We start from the raw sequence: 12,755 nt of genomic DNA on the forward strand, positions 1-12,755 counted from the left end.
CGTTTCCATCGCACGGATCAAGAATCGTGGACGAGGTGAAACACGAGCTCAGAGCAGAGTTCATCTCAGTGCACACATGAAGACTGCTTCAATAAATTAAAAACTCACATGTACCACACAGTATTTCCCTCATGTTGGTGAATACACAGTCACTCTCTGTTGCCGGGAAGAGGGGGGGGGGGGGGGGGGGGGGGGTGTACAGGTCATGCAGTAACACATGTCAAAATACAAAACGGTGGAAAAATAACCCATAACACACAAGGCAAGAGGCGGGCAGAAAGATCAGGGAAACAGATACAAAGATACCGTTGAAGTGACAACTTATTATCTGGATGTGTTTAAGGTCATTGAATCCAACACTTTTAAGACACGGATGTATAAATACTGCAGCTCTGGCTCAACCACCATCTTATCACAGCTTTAAAAAACCTTCTGATTGAGTCAGTTTGTTTTTGCTTCAGTCAGCGCAAGACAGGATTTCTACTGATAGAAAAGGAGTAAAGGGAGAAGTTTAATCTCGTCGACTCCCACCGGCTCCGATTAGACAAGAAACAGAGACAGTTGCGTTTGACCTTTTGGAACGTGACAGTTCAGATGAGAGAGCTTCAGCATAACTTTTTTTCTTTTTTCTTATCAAATCAGGATAAAAAAAAAAAGTAAGAAAAAAGGCATCGAACATGAAAACCATGAAATCACACAGCAACAGAGAAATAAACCTGGAAAAAAGGAGAAGCAAAGAAGAATCTGTTATTACATTTCTATATATTAAACGGGGAGAAAAGGGAAGTTTCATACACACAATTATTTGAAAATGATTTCTTTCCCATTCAGCTTTGTTTTAATTTGAATTTACTCACTACCATCAAGATTAAATAAATCCTACTTCACATTTTAGTTATAGACAACTCGTCTTCTCCGTAAACTTGTATTTTCAGAGTCATTTTCTCATCTGCTCATTGCAGCACTCGCAGACCTATATCTACATTCTTAGTGACTTGATCCTCATGTCCTTACTGACTATGAAGAGATGTGGAAGCAAGAGATCAATCAATCGATGTAAAAAACACGGGGAGACGGGCGGCCTCGACAGGAATTAGTAATTAGGAGAATTGTCTTGTCCTTAAAAAAAGTGGTTGATCAACACGTCTCTGAACAAAATCAATTCTGGGCTAAACTCTCACATTTGACCTCCAGTCGCTGAGTAAACATGCAACTTGACCTCGTGTGGTAGCGTCACAAAATCTCACTTCATGGCATCTTACACCTCTGAGGTGTGAACACGTGAATTTAAATCGAACAAAAAGAGTCAAATAGTGGAATATTTCCGACGCTTGGTGTTATCAGAAAAGAAAGACGAGACATCTGCGGAGAGAAGAATGATTCCTGATTATTCTGGTCCTTAAAACAGAAAAGGGATTAAGTTGGCAGCAGGACAGGATCTGACATCATAGTTTGTGGATCAGGATTAAGGACGTGGGAAGTGATTCTGCTGGTTGGAAAACCGCTGCGAGAACGGCAGCTCGGCCCAGCGCCTGTGTTCTTACTGGCTTGAGTTTCATGGATCAGACAGGGGGGGGGGGGTCAGGGACAGGGACGAGGCGGGTGTGTGTTGGATTAGTGGACCTTCGCCTTGGGTTGAGTGATTCTGCGGACGACGCTGTAGAGGACTCCGAAATTCTGTTGAGAGACGACAAGACAAGAGACGCTGATCAGGTCACGTTTCCAGAGAAGACATCAGCACATTAAGAAGTGTTGATTGGTTTGAAGTTTAGACTACATGACTTACAAAGTTCTCGGATCACTGAGCAGTTCACACAACTTGCTGTATTGGTCTTTCAGTCATAGTGAATTCATACAACACAACTGACTGATGAAGGGGGGGGTAACGCACTACAGAATCTTCCACCAGGAGAACCCCCCCCCCCCCCCCCCCCCACGAGTATAGTTAGTTATGCATGCTTTAGGCTTAACTATCCAATAGGGTGGGAACACCAACATGTAACAGAGAGTGACAGCAATTCTAGCCATTCATGGATGTGCTCTTAGAATGGGTGATGCAAGTAGAGGGAGATATACTGGGAGGCTGTGGGGGACATCTTCAGACTTGGTGGTGACAGCTGCTCATGTAACTCTGTTGACGATCGTATATGGTTGCACCTGCTGGTCTCCTTGATGCATCAAGTCTACATTAAAACCTTCTGTAAGACATCAGCTGCTGCCTGAGTTCTCCTTTCACCAGCTTCCAGAAAACTTCCCTCCCAGTTTTTTTAAGACACTTTTTACGCTTTACAGAAATGATCGAGGGTGACATGCATGTATGTAACATGTTGCGTGTTGTAGAGGAGCTACAGACTCCTGCATGAACAGCGACTCACCAGGATGGCTAGGTACATCACCCCTAAGTAGGCTGCGATGCAGACAGCCAGCAGCAGGTCAAAGATAGCAGGCTTCACTCTGAGGGAGAGAGAACAGCAGCAGCAGAGAGATGGAGCGTTAGACAGTGAGCATTAAAAGAGAAAGACAGTAAGTAATGATCGCTCTCGTTATGTGATGGCTGTTTTTCAGTAAGGACTAAAATGTAAAAAATGTAGTTATCTGAGGATTCTGTGAAACCCAACGAGACAGACTCCTGATGCTCCAGATAGCCGAGAGCTGGGGCGCTTTTACCGAGCGACAGTAAATCAGTAGGAGCTGCAGTAAAAGATTATGGAGGGATAGGAGGAGGAGGAGGAGCAGACTAAAGTTTACCTGTAAGCATTCATCGTTTGTTTGAGCTGGTCATAGAAAACAAACTCTGGATCCCTGAGGAGGAGAAAGATCAAAACTGTCACTTTAACATCGAGACGAAAACGGATCAAAATATACAAATATGAATTTTATTTCTGGACGATCCACATTTAATGCTGTGACCTACATTTAAACCCATAACCCAGTGTGCATCAGAGTTTCCTGTTCACCCCCACCCTCGTGTTTACCTTTTGTCAGCTTTGACATAGTGTCTCTTGACGTCCTTGAGGTAACGTCCGAGGTGATACTCCAGGGTGGACACCACGCTGCTGTCTTTGTCCAGCAGCTGAGCGGCACGTGGCTGCGCCGTGAGCCAGTCCACCACCGCCGATAACTGCTCCTCCTGAACCTGCTGAGGTGGCACACACCAAATTATTATATCACACAATATGAACACGGTACAGGCAGAGAGAGATTCACCAGCAGCCTGTGATGGAAAACTATACAGTGAAACAAAAAATGCAGCGAATCATTACATTTAGAAATACCAATGTTTCTAAGCAACATGACCTGCTTGCTTTTAAATATTCTAAATATTTGGAGCAGTAAAACAAAGTTATGACCTGAAAAAAAGGCGGCCAATGGTCACCAATGTTTTTTTCCCTTGTATAGATCTGTTATGTCTGCGCTCACATAAGAGCTTGATCAGGAGTTTCCAGTATTGGCAGGTACAGCTACTTGTCTATTGCACCATTTGAGTAAATGTCAGTTTCATTTTAAAGCAACACAATGTTACTCTTGTAGAGCAACAGCGCCCTCTGCAGCCGCACATTGTGATTTAGTCTGTTGGGCTCAGTGTCTATTAAGTGTTTTAAATTTATTTAAAAAAATTAAGCCTGTTTATCTCTGACTGCAAAGTCCTACACTGTGAAATTAAGCACTAATTAACAGAGTTAGAATTCATGATATTTTAAAAGGTTCCTGGCTGCATATTGGAGCTAAACTGGTTTTTAACTGATCTACAGTTGGGAATAACTCTTTAACTGGCTGGGTCTGATTCTGACAACTGAAGCTGCAACTGTGAGTCAGCTGCAATTATATGGTTGCAAATTTGAATAGTGTTGCTTTCATGCAGGGACATCATGCATATTGATATACAGGAAACACGCATGACACAGGCAGAGTGAACCTGCTTTCAACTCAGCTGTATTCAGAGTAAACAGCTGTCATAGATGAATGTATTACATTACATTTTATTGTGTAGAGCCAAATCACAACGTACAATCTCTGCCATTGTTCGTGTGATCAGTTTTGCTCCTGTAACACATCACAGCTAAACTTTTAAATGACGCAGGAACCTGCAACCTGGTTTTACCTGCATCAGTGCATCTCTTACAGTTAATGTAAATTTAATGACTTACCATTTGTTCGGTGAAGATCTGCAGGTCTCCAGGGGCCCCCTGAGCAGCAGAACATAAATATCACATCACAAGCAGGAAAAAGACAAAGCTTTTACTGTCTCTCCCCCCCCCCCCCCCCCCCCCCCCCCCCCATACATGTTCTCATCCTTCATTCATACCTTCTCTGTGAGGTTGTAGATGACCCTGGCCAGTGCCTCTGCTACCACCTTGGTGTTCCTGCTAAGTTTATTTACATCGACGTGTGGCCTGGAAGACACAATCATAAGTTTGCTGACAGTTAGAGAAATAGATAAAACGCCACAAAGCATCAGAGGAGAAACTACAAAGCCTGCGCAACAAGTCACAGAGGAGAGACTGATCCCAGAGCACCCAGAGCCACACAGGCAACTGAAGGGTAAAAGAAACCCAGGTAAAAGAAGTAAAGAGGATTAAGAGAAGTCAAACAAACAGACACCGAAAACACTTCAGTTTGTCATGAAAGTGACATCAACGATACGAAGTAAGACAGTTAGAATGGAAACTGGAAATGGAAATTGCAGTAAGGAACCCACCCAGCAGGGGGCTCTCCTGCTCCGTGGTGAGAGGAGGGGGACACTGACCGCGAGTCCATGATGCTGGAGCGCTCAGCCAGGCGGTGCGAGGCCAGGTGCGACAGGGTGAAGGCCGGCAGCCGGCGGATCCCGAAGCGCTCGTGCTCCCAGGCCAGCATGTCGTCGGCCAGGTTGATTTTCTTGTGGACCATGGAGAACTTGACCTCCGGGTACTGACTGTTCACCACCTGGGAGGAGGAGGAGAGGGGGACAGAGAGCGACAGCCGCTGCGTCAGTTTCCTGAGACTTTTCTACAGACTTACAAATGAAGGTAGATCGATATGAAGAAGATATGAGCCGTTCACAGACATATTGGTATCAGGGTTTAAGTTGGCTGATATGCTCCATCATGAAAACTTGAATTTACCAGAAGAAAAAGAAATTCATTAACATATTTTCATAATTTGAGGTTTATATATTTGATGGCATTTGTGCCGAAGTCGCAAACGGGACGCGTCTTATCTGTCACCAAAATCTGGTCTATTTCGACCTGTTTTAGGATCAAGCAAGAAATAAATGTCTAGTATTTCCACCGGCAGAAATCTTTGAAATCAGTCTTCAGTGGATCAAGCAGCATCATTCTTACCGTCTCCAGCTCTTTGAGCAGAGAATACTGTGGAGTTCCCTCTTTAGGAGGTTTGGACACATGGAGGTGCATGGAGTCTCCGTTCCCCAGAGTGTCCAGACACAACACGAAGGCCACGTTGTCCTGCAGCAGACTGGAGTCTGTTGTCAAACAGAGGGAGAGGTGCAACAGGAGAGAGAGTTAGTAAATATACATTTGTGAAGACGGCCACCCAGCATGTTCAAACAGTTAAAACACAGAAATATCAAAGCATATATAGAGTAAAGACAAGTGCTTATTTCAAACAGGCACATATAGCACAGTGCATGACAGTCATGGTGTCATTTTAGTCTGTTCTATACTTGTTTATAAGTTCTTGTTAAAGATGCTGGACGTTACCTGTGTGATCCAAATTCTCCTCCAGCCAACGTTTGGTGCCCTGATAATTAAACTTGCCTCCACCCGACACAAAGAACAGCAGGTTGTACCTGAAACAACAGGATTCACAAATGAGTCCATCAAAAGTGGATGAAGGAGGATGTGTGATATGAGGAGATGACTGTCTTGAAGGGGGCTTTAATAGTAAAGTCCATTCCTCCTTTTAAAGACCACATTCAGCTGCTGTAAAGTACATTCAGACATCAAAATGTTATTAGTACTGAGCACTTTCGGTGTTTCACAGTCAGATGTGATTCTTACAGCGAGCACAGTGCTCAGCTAAGGGTCAATATGGTTCTCAAAAACACTCAATGTCACCAATAACACTTGGTTTAAGACGGAACACTGGGAAATCGATCCTCCTACTACTACGGTTTCATCATATACAAAATGCACTAAGTGAGTTTGCAGCACACAGCTAAATGAAGGTGTTAAACAATATGTTGTTCTGAATGTGATGGTCGCTGTCGTTTCTCACCCAGCGTGTGTCCTCTTGTAGGTGTAGAGCTTCGAGAAGAGACGAGCCAGCTCTAGTAACATGGACACTCCACTGCCGTTCGAGTCGGCGCCGTACGACAGCCACTGGAAACAACACACGCACAGTCACATTACTTTTCCGGCCTCATCTCTATTTACTGATATTACTGTGTTATTTCCTGGAATATTATTGAATGAATTTGAGCTAAATTTAACCAAATCCTCTAGAGATTTGCAGACAAAATCTTTCTGCAGCTAACTTTCCTGAATGTTTTGAAAGGTATGAAGGAGGATTTGAGAGAAGAAAGAAGCAGTGAACATACTGGAGCAACACCAAACGAGTCGTAGTGGGACACTATCACGATAGTGGGCAGGTCCTCTCCTCCCACTCCAGCCAAACGACCCTGGTGGAAAATCATAGGAACAGATCAGAAACTGAAAGTGTGTCGCATTGAATTTAGCAACGCAAACGCAACTGTGTGTATTCAAGAGTCAGGCAGTGTGACTGTGCAGAGCTTTAGTGAGTCACAGTCGACCTCCTGACCACAGACCTAAGACCTGCTAATCCCCTGCAGTGTGACAAACACTTTCTGCTTCTGGTGTTAACACATATCTCAAATTAGAAACCGCTGAACCAACACTTGTGCTGCTTTATATTGTGCCTTTCTGACTAAAACAGTTTCACTTAAAGCAATGAGCGATGTCATTCACTTCCTGTCATGATATCAAAAAAGGACTGAAGCAATCGAGTCTTATCGAGTCTGGATAAAACGAAAGATGAAGCATGACATCATAGGCCTGTACTACGAAGCAGGGATAAAACGCAACTTTACGTTTTACCCGTACTACGAAAACCCCGGAGGTACGCTCCCCCCCACCTCTCCTTTGTGCATATGTTGTCATGTATTGTATGTGCAATGTAAAAATGTAAATAAATAAACTCTTCAAATTAATGTGTGTTAGTTATTGTATGTTATTCTTTCTGAATATAGATACAGAATTCATGGCTCTGATCAGTTACAAGTACTTGTTTTGTTTCTTTCTATATTTAAATATATCCCACTTGTTTTCCACTTCGTGTCAACAATAGCAATTAGGGTGAACTGAAGTCAGTGTTGCCCATCACAGACTCCCTTTGTTTTAACTCTGAGTTCAATCAGAGTAGGTTCAACTCTTTTCACAGTAAAGGTCTATGGTCTCACATTGAACAACAGGTGTTGCAAAAAAATATTTTATTGAAGTTTAATCTTGACAACAAAATAAATGAGAAAGACAGGCTACAGAATCTGTCAGTTTGTGTGTGAATTCATCTTTATGTGACAAAGAGAAACTGAATAAACACTGAATAAAATGGCCGCAGTGAGCCTCTCTGATCAAACTCATCTATGACTTAAAACCCTCAGGCTTTTAGTAAACACAGCAGTTTTTGTTCAGGAGTTTAAGCCCACCCACATAGAGAAAAACACACAATGGGCACTAAGCTACTGCAGCAGGTAGCACACACTAGATACCCAAAGCCTGTTACCGCAAAGGGTACCAGGAGACTCTCTACCTCCACATCACAAGTGGATGTTTGCTTATTTGGAGCCTGGTCTAATGCGTGAAATCAGCTTCACAAAATGTGAAGTATTAGCGGCACATTGCCACAAAACAAGTTTTAGGTCTATTAATGACCCATTTAAAACTATTTTCATTGACATCAGGAGGAGGCCTCACACAACTTTTTGCCTTAATGCTTTTACCATTACATCTCAGAGACTTTAAACACTTTTTCTAAAACATTCATCTTGAGAAAAGGGGTTTTAAAGGATCAAGGAAATACTCCTGACTTGTGAAACACGTTGTGGTATTTTTTCTTAGGGGAATCATATACAAAGCTGTTAATGTTGATACAGGACAGGCACAACCTGGGGCTAGTAGAGAGATGACATATGCACCTGAACAAACACCAGTCGCATATTTTTAAATACAATTTACTTAAACCAGATCTCCTATCTAATAAAAAGTGAACAACAACCACTCCACTGTCTGGCAAATGAGGAAACCTATTTGTAGAGGATTGCATGTGCAACTATATTTTCTATTATAAATTGGAGAAAAAACTTTGGAGCCCCACATACATGAGCTAAATAATGAAAGCCTGAGTACACTGACAGGTTTATGGAATGACTGACACATTGAAAAGCCTTTCTACTCGTATGCCGAGTCTCTCACCTCTAAACTGGTGATGGCCCAGTCATTGACTGCTTTGCTCTGAGCTCCACTGGTGACCATCTGGAAGCCATTTGCTGTGGCCGTGTGCAGCAGCACTGCAGAAAACAGAGTAAAAGGAAATTCATCAGTGATCTGTGTGCTATCCACTCATACATTGTGAGAGGGTTATGGTGTGTTACAGTCGGTCTGGTGAGTACAATACAAACAAACAGATCACACAAGCAGGTGCAGTCTGGAGTGGGATGAGTTTCACCTTCAGCAGCTGACAAGGAGCCCTGTGAGGAGGACGAGGTCAGGGTCTGGGTGTAGATGGACAGCAGCTCATCGTCCTCCATGGCAAAGTACACGGGGACGATGGTCTCAGTTGCTAACATCTCTGGCTCCAGCTCCATAAACTGCTACAGGGGTTGAACAGATGGGAACATCAGGTTTAACAACATAAGAGACATATTAAAGAGAGATTGGTTAAAGTCAAAAGACACTGAACAAAATATATAATTTATACATCTGCTCCTGCTGCTTTCCAGAAGGAGCCCGGTGAATGCGTGTGGTCACGTATAATCCATATATTTCATATATACATTGGTGTAGAGCTAAAATACTTGTGTCGACAGAGATCGTTTTGGTCTTATAACAAAAACATATTAGTACCGAGGAAGCCTGGCACGCTAAAACAGGGATATCTGGATTTCTTGTCTTCCTCAGCTGAATATGTGTGGATCAAATCAACAAATGTTTTGCACAGTTTGCCCTCGATACCAGCGTGACTTTCTTTTGAAGATAGAGGAGAAAGGCTACATTGTTAGTTCACAACACCACTGAGGGGAATCAGTCGAAGGCAAAAGCCATATTCATAGTCATATTTTTGACAATGGTGTGTGTGTCAGTACCTGCACTATGTCCTGGGGCATAGCAGACATGTTCTTGGGCAGCGTGATGACCACAGCTCCCGCCGACTGGCGCAGGGCTTTCTGGTACTTGTCGTAGGAGAAGTCCGCCAGTCGCATGATAACACAGCGACGACTTAGTACCTCTGCCTCCACAGTACGAGCCTCGGTGTTCAGGATGGCGTTCCTGGTACCTGGGGACAACACGTCCATTAATCATCACACTTCATACATGGACTCCTGTCTTCATGTCCACCAGGACCAGGCGAGGAGTAACACAACAGACCGTGTCACACTGAGACAAAGGTCACCAGAGAATGTGTGGAATAGGTGATCCATTTGTGAGGTTTGGCAGCTTCTAATGATTATCATCACAAACACTGGAGAAAAAGAGGAAACTTCACCTTCACCTTCTCTCACACTTACAAACAGTATTTGAATTTAAGATGTGATTAAGAATCATATCCTGCCATCACAATCAACCCTTAGCGGAAGAGGAGGGTTCATATTCGTTGACCTATATTATGACTCTACCCTGTGTAACTTGGATTTTTCAATGTCGCCAAGCTAATGGTTAATCCACACGTGCAGCCACGGTTTTAAAGAGGGGACGCACACTTTAGCATTTGCACAAACATTTCAATTCCAGGTCACGATCCTGATATGGCGATTGATGCTAAGCTTTAGCATTAGCAGCTAGTTAGCAGTAGCGACTCCTGCGTGCTGTCATTCATGGAGGCTGCACAGAGCCGTGGGGACACGGACCGAGTCGCCGCCGTGACGCGGACATTCATTCCCGGGTGACGAACCGGAGAAGCGCCCGACTCACCGTAAGGCTGTCCCTGCAGGTCGTACTGCTGCATGCGGTACACCGTGAACTCATGTGCCGCCTCGGCCGGGAGCGGTGACACCAGGATGAGCACCGCGGGGATAAACACGATGAAGGTGAGGGGAAACGACGACTTGAACATGTTGTCGAACACCTCACTCGCCTCCTCGAACATGTTGGCGATTCTGTTGAGTGCACAGGCCGGGGTGGAACTCTGTTTTCTGCTGTCACCGCTTTCACACAGCGACAACCGGGGACGAGCTCAAGCTAACCTACCGGAGCCTCTGCTACGGGATTGTGATCAGGCGAATAACGGGAGCACCTCTATCTCTGGACTGAGACCTCAACAAAATCAACAGTGTCACTAGTTTCATAGAACACTTCATTTAAGTTTTAATTATGTTTTAAATAAAGTGTTAACTTAAAACATGAATCTGATAATTAAATATTTCCCAGCTGAATAATCAACGGTCCTTCAGGGATCTTGAAGGACAGCTACAAATGTAGAGGCATGGAGTAGTTATTGCCACTAGATGTCGCAGTACACCACATCTTGGAGACTATGGACTTCAATAAAATGAAATTAGATTATCTCTAAATATAAAGTAAACAAAACAATAAAACCAATAACTTTCAGGGCCCGAGCACTGACAGGCTCTGACAGACAGTGAGGCCCTATTGAAATTGTAATGATTATTAATATTATTTTCCAGGCAAATTAAATGGCTTTTTGAGGGCTTTAACATGCTCAAATTCTTACCAAAATTTACAGAAAATTAGAAAGTGGTGAAAATGTCACTTTTCTGTAGGGATTTTCAAGGGGCGTGGCAAAATGGCTAAACGGTGCCCCCCGAGACCCCTGCAACGCGTTCACATTGACCGATCTTGTATGTATATTTTTTATTTGAATTTACATAGTGTAAGATATTGTGCAATAAATAGGTGGTTGAAGTCCTGCCATTATTAGGGGTTCAGTATCTTGCCAAGGACACTTAGGCATGCAGATGGGGATGAGTGGGGATTGAACCCCCAACCTTCTGGATCGACCATTCTACCCCGTTGGCCGCATCGCCAGCTCATTCCTGTGAGAAACTAAGCACATCAAGAAAATTGACAAATTATTGTGTGTGTGTGTGTGTCTGTGTCATTCTATGCTGCTTTTGATACACATTTCATAGAAAAAAATTGTATTATCTACTTTACTACATATATTTGACAACCTTACTTAAAAGATACTTTTATATTTTTGGATTTTAGATACTGGATGATTTAACATGCTTTAATAACCTATTGTTAGAGAATAACCCAGTAGTTTCCAACCTTGGCTTCTGACGCCTTACATTAATCACAGTGTGGGACACATTTCATTTAATATAATTCTGAAAATTCGTGCAAAACCTTCTAGTTTATATTCGGGGATCAAATAAATGACATATTGTTCCCATCAACTAGCACAAGGAGTAAGGGTCACTCATTACTCATTAATTAAATCAAACCTCCAGCCTCCTGAACTTTTACTTTGAAGGTGAGCTGTCTCTCTGTCCCCCTCTGGATGTCCTCGTTCAAGTTTAGTTATTATTAGCATCAGATTTTGGTTAGTTACACTTAAAATTGATGTTCTGCTCATATAAATCAAAATGCATCTAATAAATTCTGCATCTTTTTCACATATAAAATCACATAATCAATATATTTTGGGGATATTTACAATTGAGGCACAAGTCAGAGTTTTGTCTCTGCAAGACACAGAGAAATATAAAATGCATTTTATGTTATTAAATTGTTCTGGCAGGGACCTTGAACAAGGAGATTCGATCTCTAAAAAGAGAGGGGGTGCTTTGTACCAAATTTTGTATTTTAGACAATTTTCCATCTGTTTCCTTAGGCCGTATGTGTCCTGCTGTATCTCAGCATATGTCAATTAAGTGTCAAAAGAACATTTGGAGTTGGCAAATAAATATAAATAAAATCCCCTCTTGTTCTAACATATTCTTGCTGACTCATCTTGCACTTTTGGGCATGTAGATAACACATCCAATCAAATTAAATCATTTCACTCAATCACTTTAAGGGAAAGGTAATAGGATTACAAAGGGATCCAAAAGGCTCTTCTTCTTCTATCCATCCATTAATGTGCACATTTATTGGTTTTAGACAAATAGGTGAGGGGATATGAAAACGCTACTTTCGCCTGGAATCAGCTTGTTTCACATATATCTGCTCAAACAGGTGTCCAGTAAAAAATGAAATGCAAATGATATTAATACAAATAATAAGTCAGAGTCCATCTGGGAAGAGCAGGAAATCATGGTCTCTCTCTCTCTCATCTCCTCCATCCCTGTCACTCTCTCCTGGGGCTGCTCTGCTAAGTGGGAGATTAATGCTGATATGATGTCCTGCCATCCTACTTAATGGACCTTGGCGTCATTATTTCCTGTTGTATGAGTAATCCATGCCCAGGCTGGTGAGAGCTTGGGCAGCACACAATGCATAAAACCAATTTAGCGTGGACGTTGAGACTCATTGTAATGAGTTCACATTACGGAGGAATTAGCGTTTGCAGATGACTCACGGTCTGGTCTGAGGAAAACATGGCCGCTGCTCAAA

The 12,755-nt window shown here is 42.8% G+C and overlaps 1 protein-coding gene across 2 annotated transcripts; it reads right to left on the reverse strand.

Annotated features, from left to right (window-relative positions):
• Positions 1 to 815: 815 nt before the first annotated feature.
• Positions 816 to 10,463, reverse strand: ncln (nicalin). 2 transcript variants are annotated; one of them, XM_053430022.1, is made up of 15 exons: positions 10,149 to 10,463; positions 9,323 to 9,513; positions 8,686 to 8,830; positions 8,433 to 8,527; positions 6,542 to 6,622; positions 6,220 to 6,323; positions 5,703 to 5,791; positions 5,325 to 5,464; positions 4,748 to 4,926; positions 4,307 to 4,394; positions 4,149 to 4,187; positions 2,976 to 3,136; positions 2,749 to 2,802; positions 2,376 to 2,454; positions 816 to 1,677 (listed from the first exon to the last, which is right to left on the reverse strand). In XM_053430022.1, exons 1-15 carry the CDS (start codon positions 10,321 to 10,323, stop codon positions 1,615 to 1,617), a joined length of 1,683 nt encoding a protein of 560 aa, XP_053285997.1. In that variant the 5' UTR covers positions 10,324 to 10,463; the 3' UTR covers positions 816 to 1,614. The 2 variants fall into 2 exon arrangements, with proteins under 2 accessions (XP_053285997.1, XP_053285996.1); XM_053430021.1 differs by having other exon boundaries at positions 2,976 to 3,139.
• Positions 10,464 to 12,755: the final 2,292 nt, after the last annotated feature.

This window comes from Pleuronectes platessa, chromosome 9, assembly GCF_947347685.1.
Source record: "Pleuronectes platessa chromosome 9, fPlePla1.1, whole genome shotgun sequence".
Classification (NCBI taxonomy): Eukaryota; Metazoa; Chordata; class Actinopteri; order Pleuronectiformes; family Pleuronectidae; genus Pleuronectes; species Pleuronectes platessa.

What these genes read in the sequence shown, in the direction of transcription:
- ncln (XM_053430021.1), bottom strand. Translation starts at nt 10,323, where the DNA reads ATGTTCGAGGAGGCGAGTGAGGTGTTCGACAACATGTTCAAGTCGTCG. An exon ending in TACAAGAGGACACACGCTGG is followed by an intron (nt 5,792 to 6,219) that starts GTGAGAAACGAC and finishes CTGTTGTTTCAG; the next exon opens with GTACAACCTGCTGTTCTTTG. An exon ending in TGATGTACCTAGCCATCCTG is followed by an intron (nt 1,678 to 2,375) that starts GTGAGTCGCTGT and finishes GTCTCTCAACAG; the next exon opens with AATTTCGGAGTCCTCTACAG.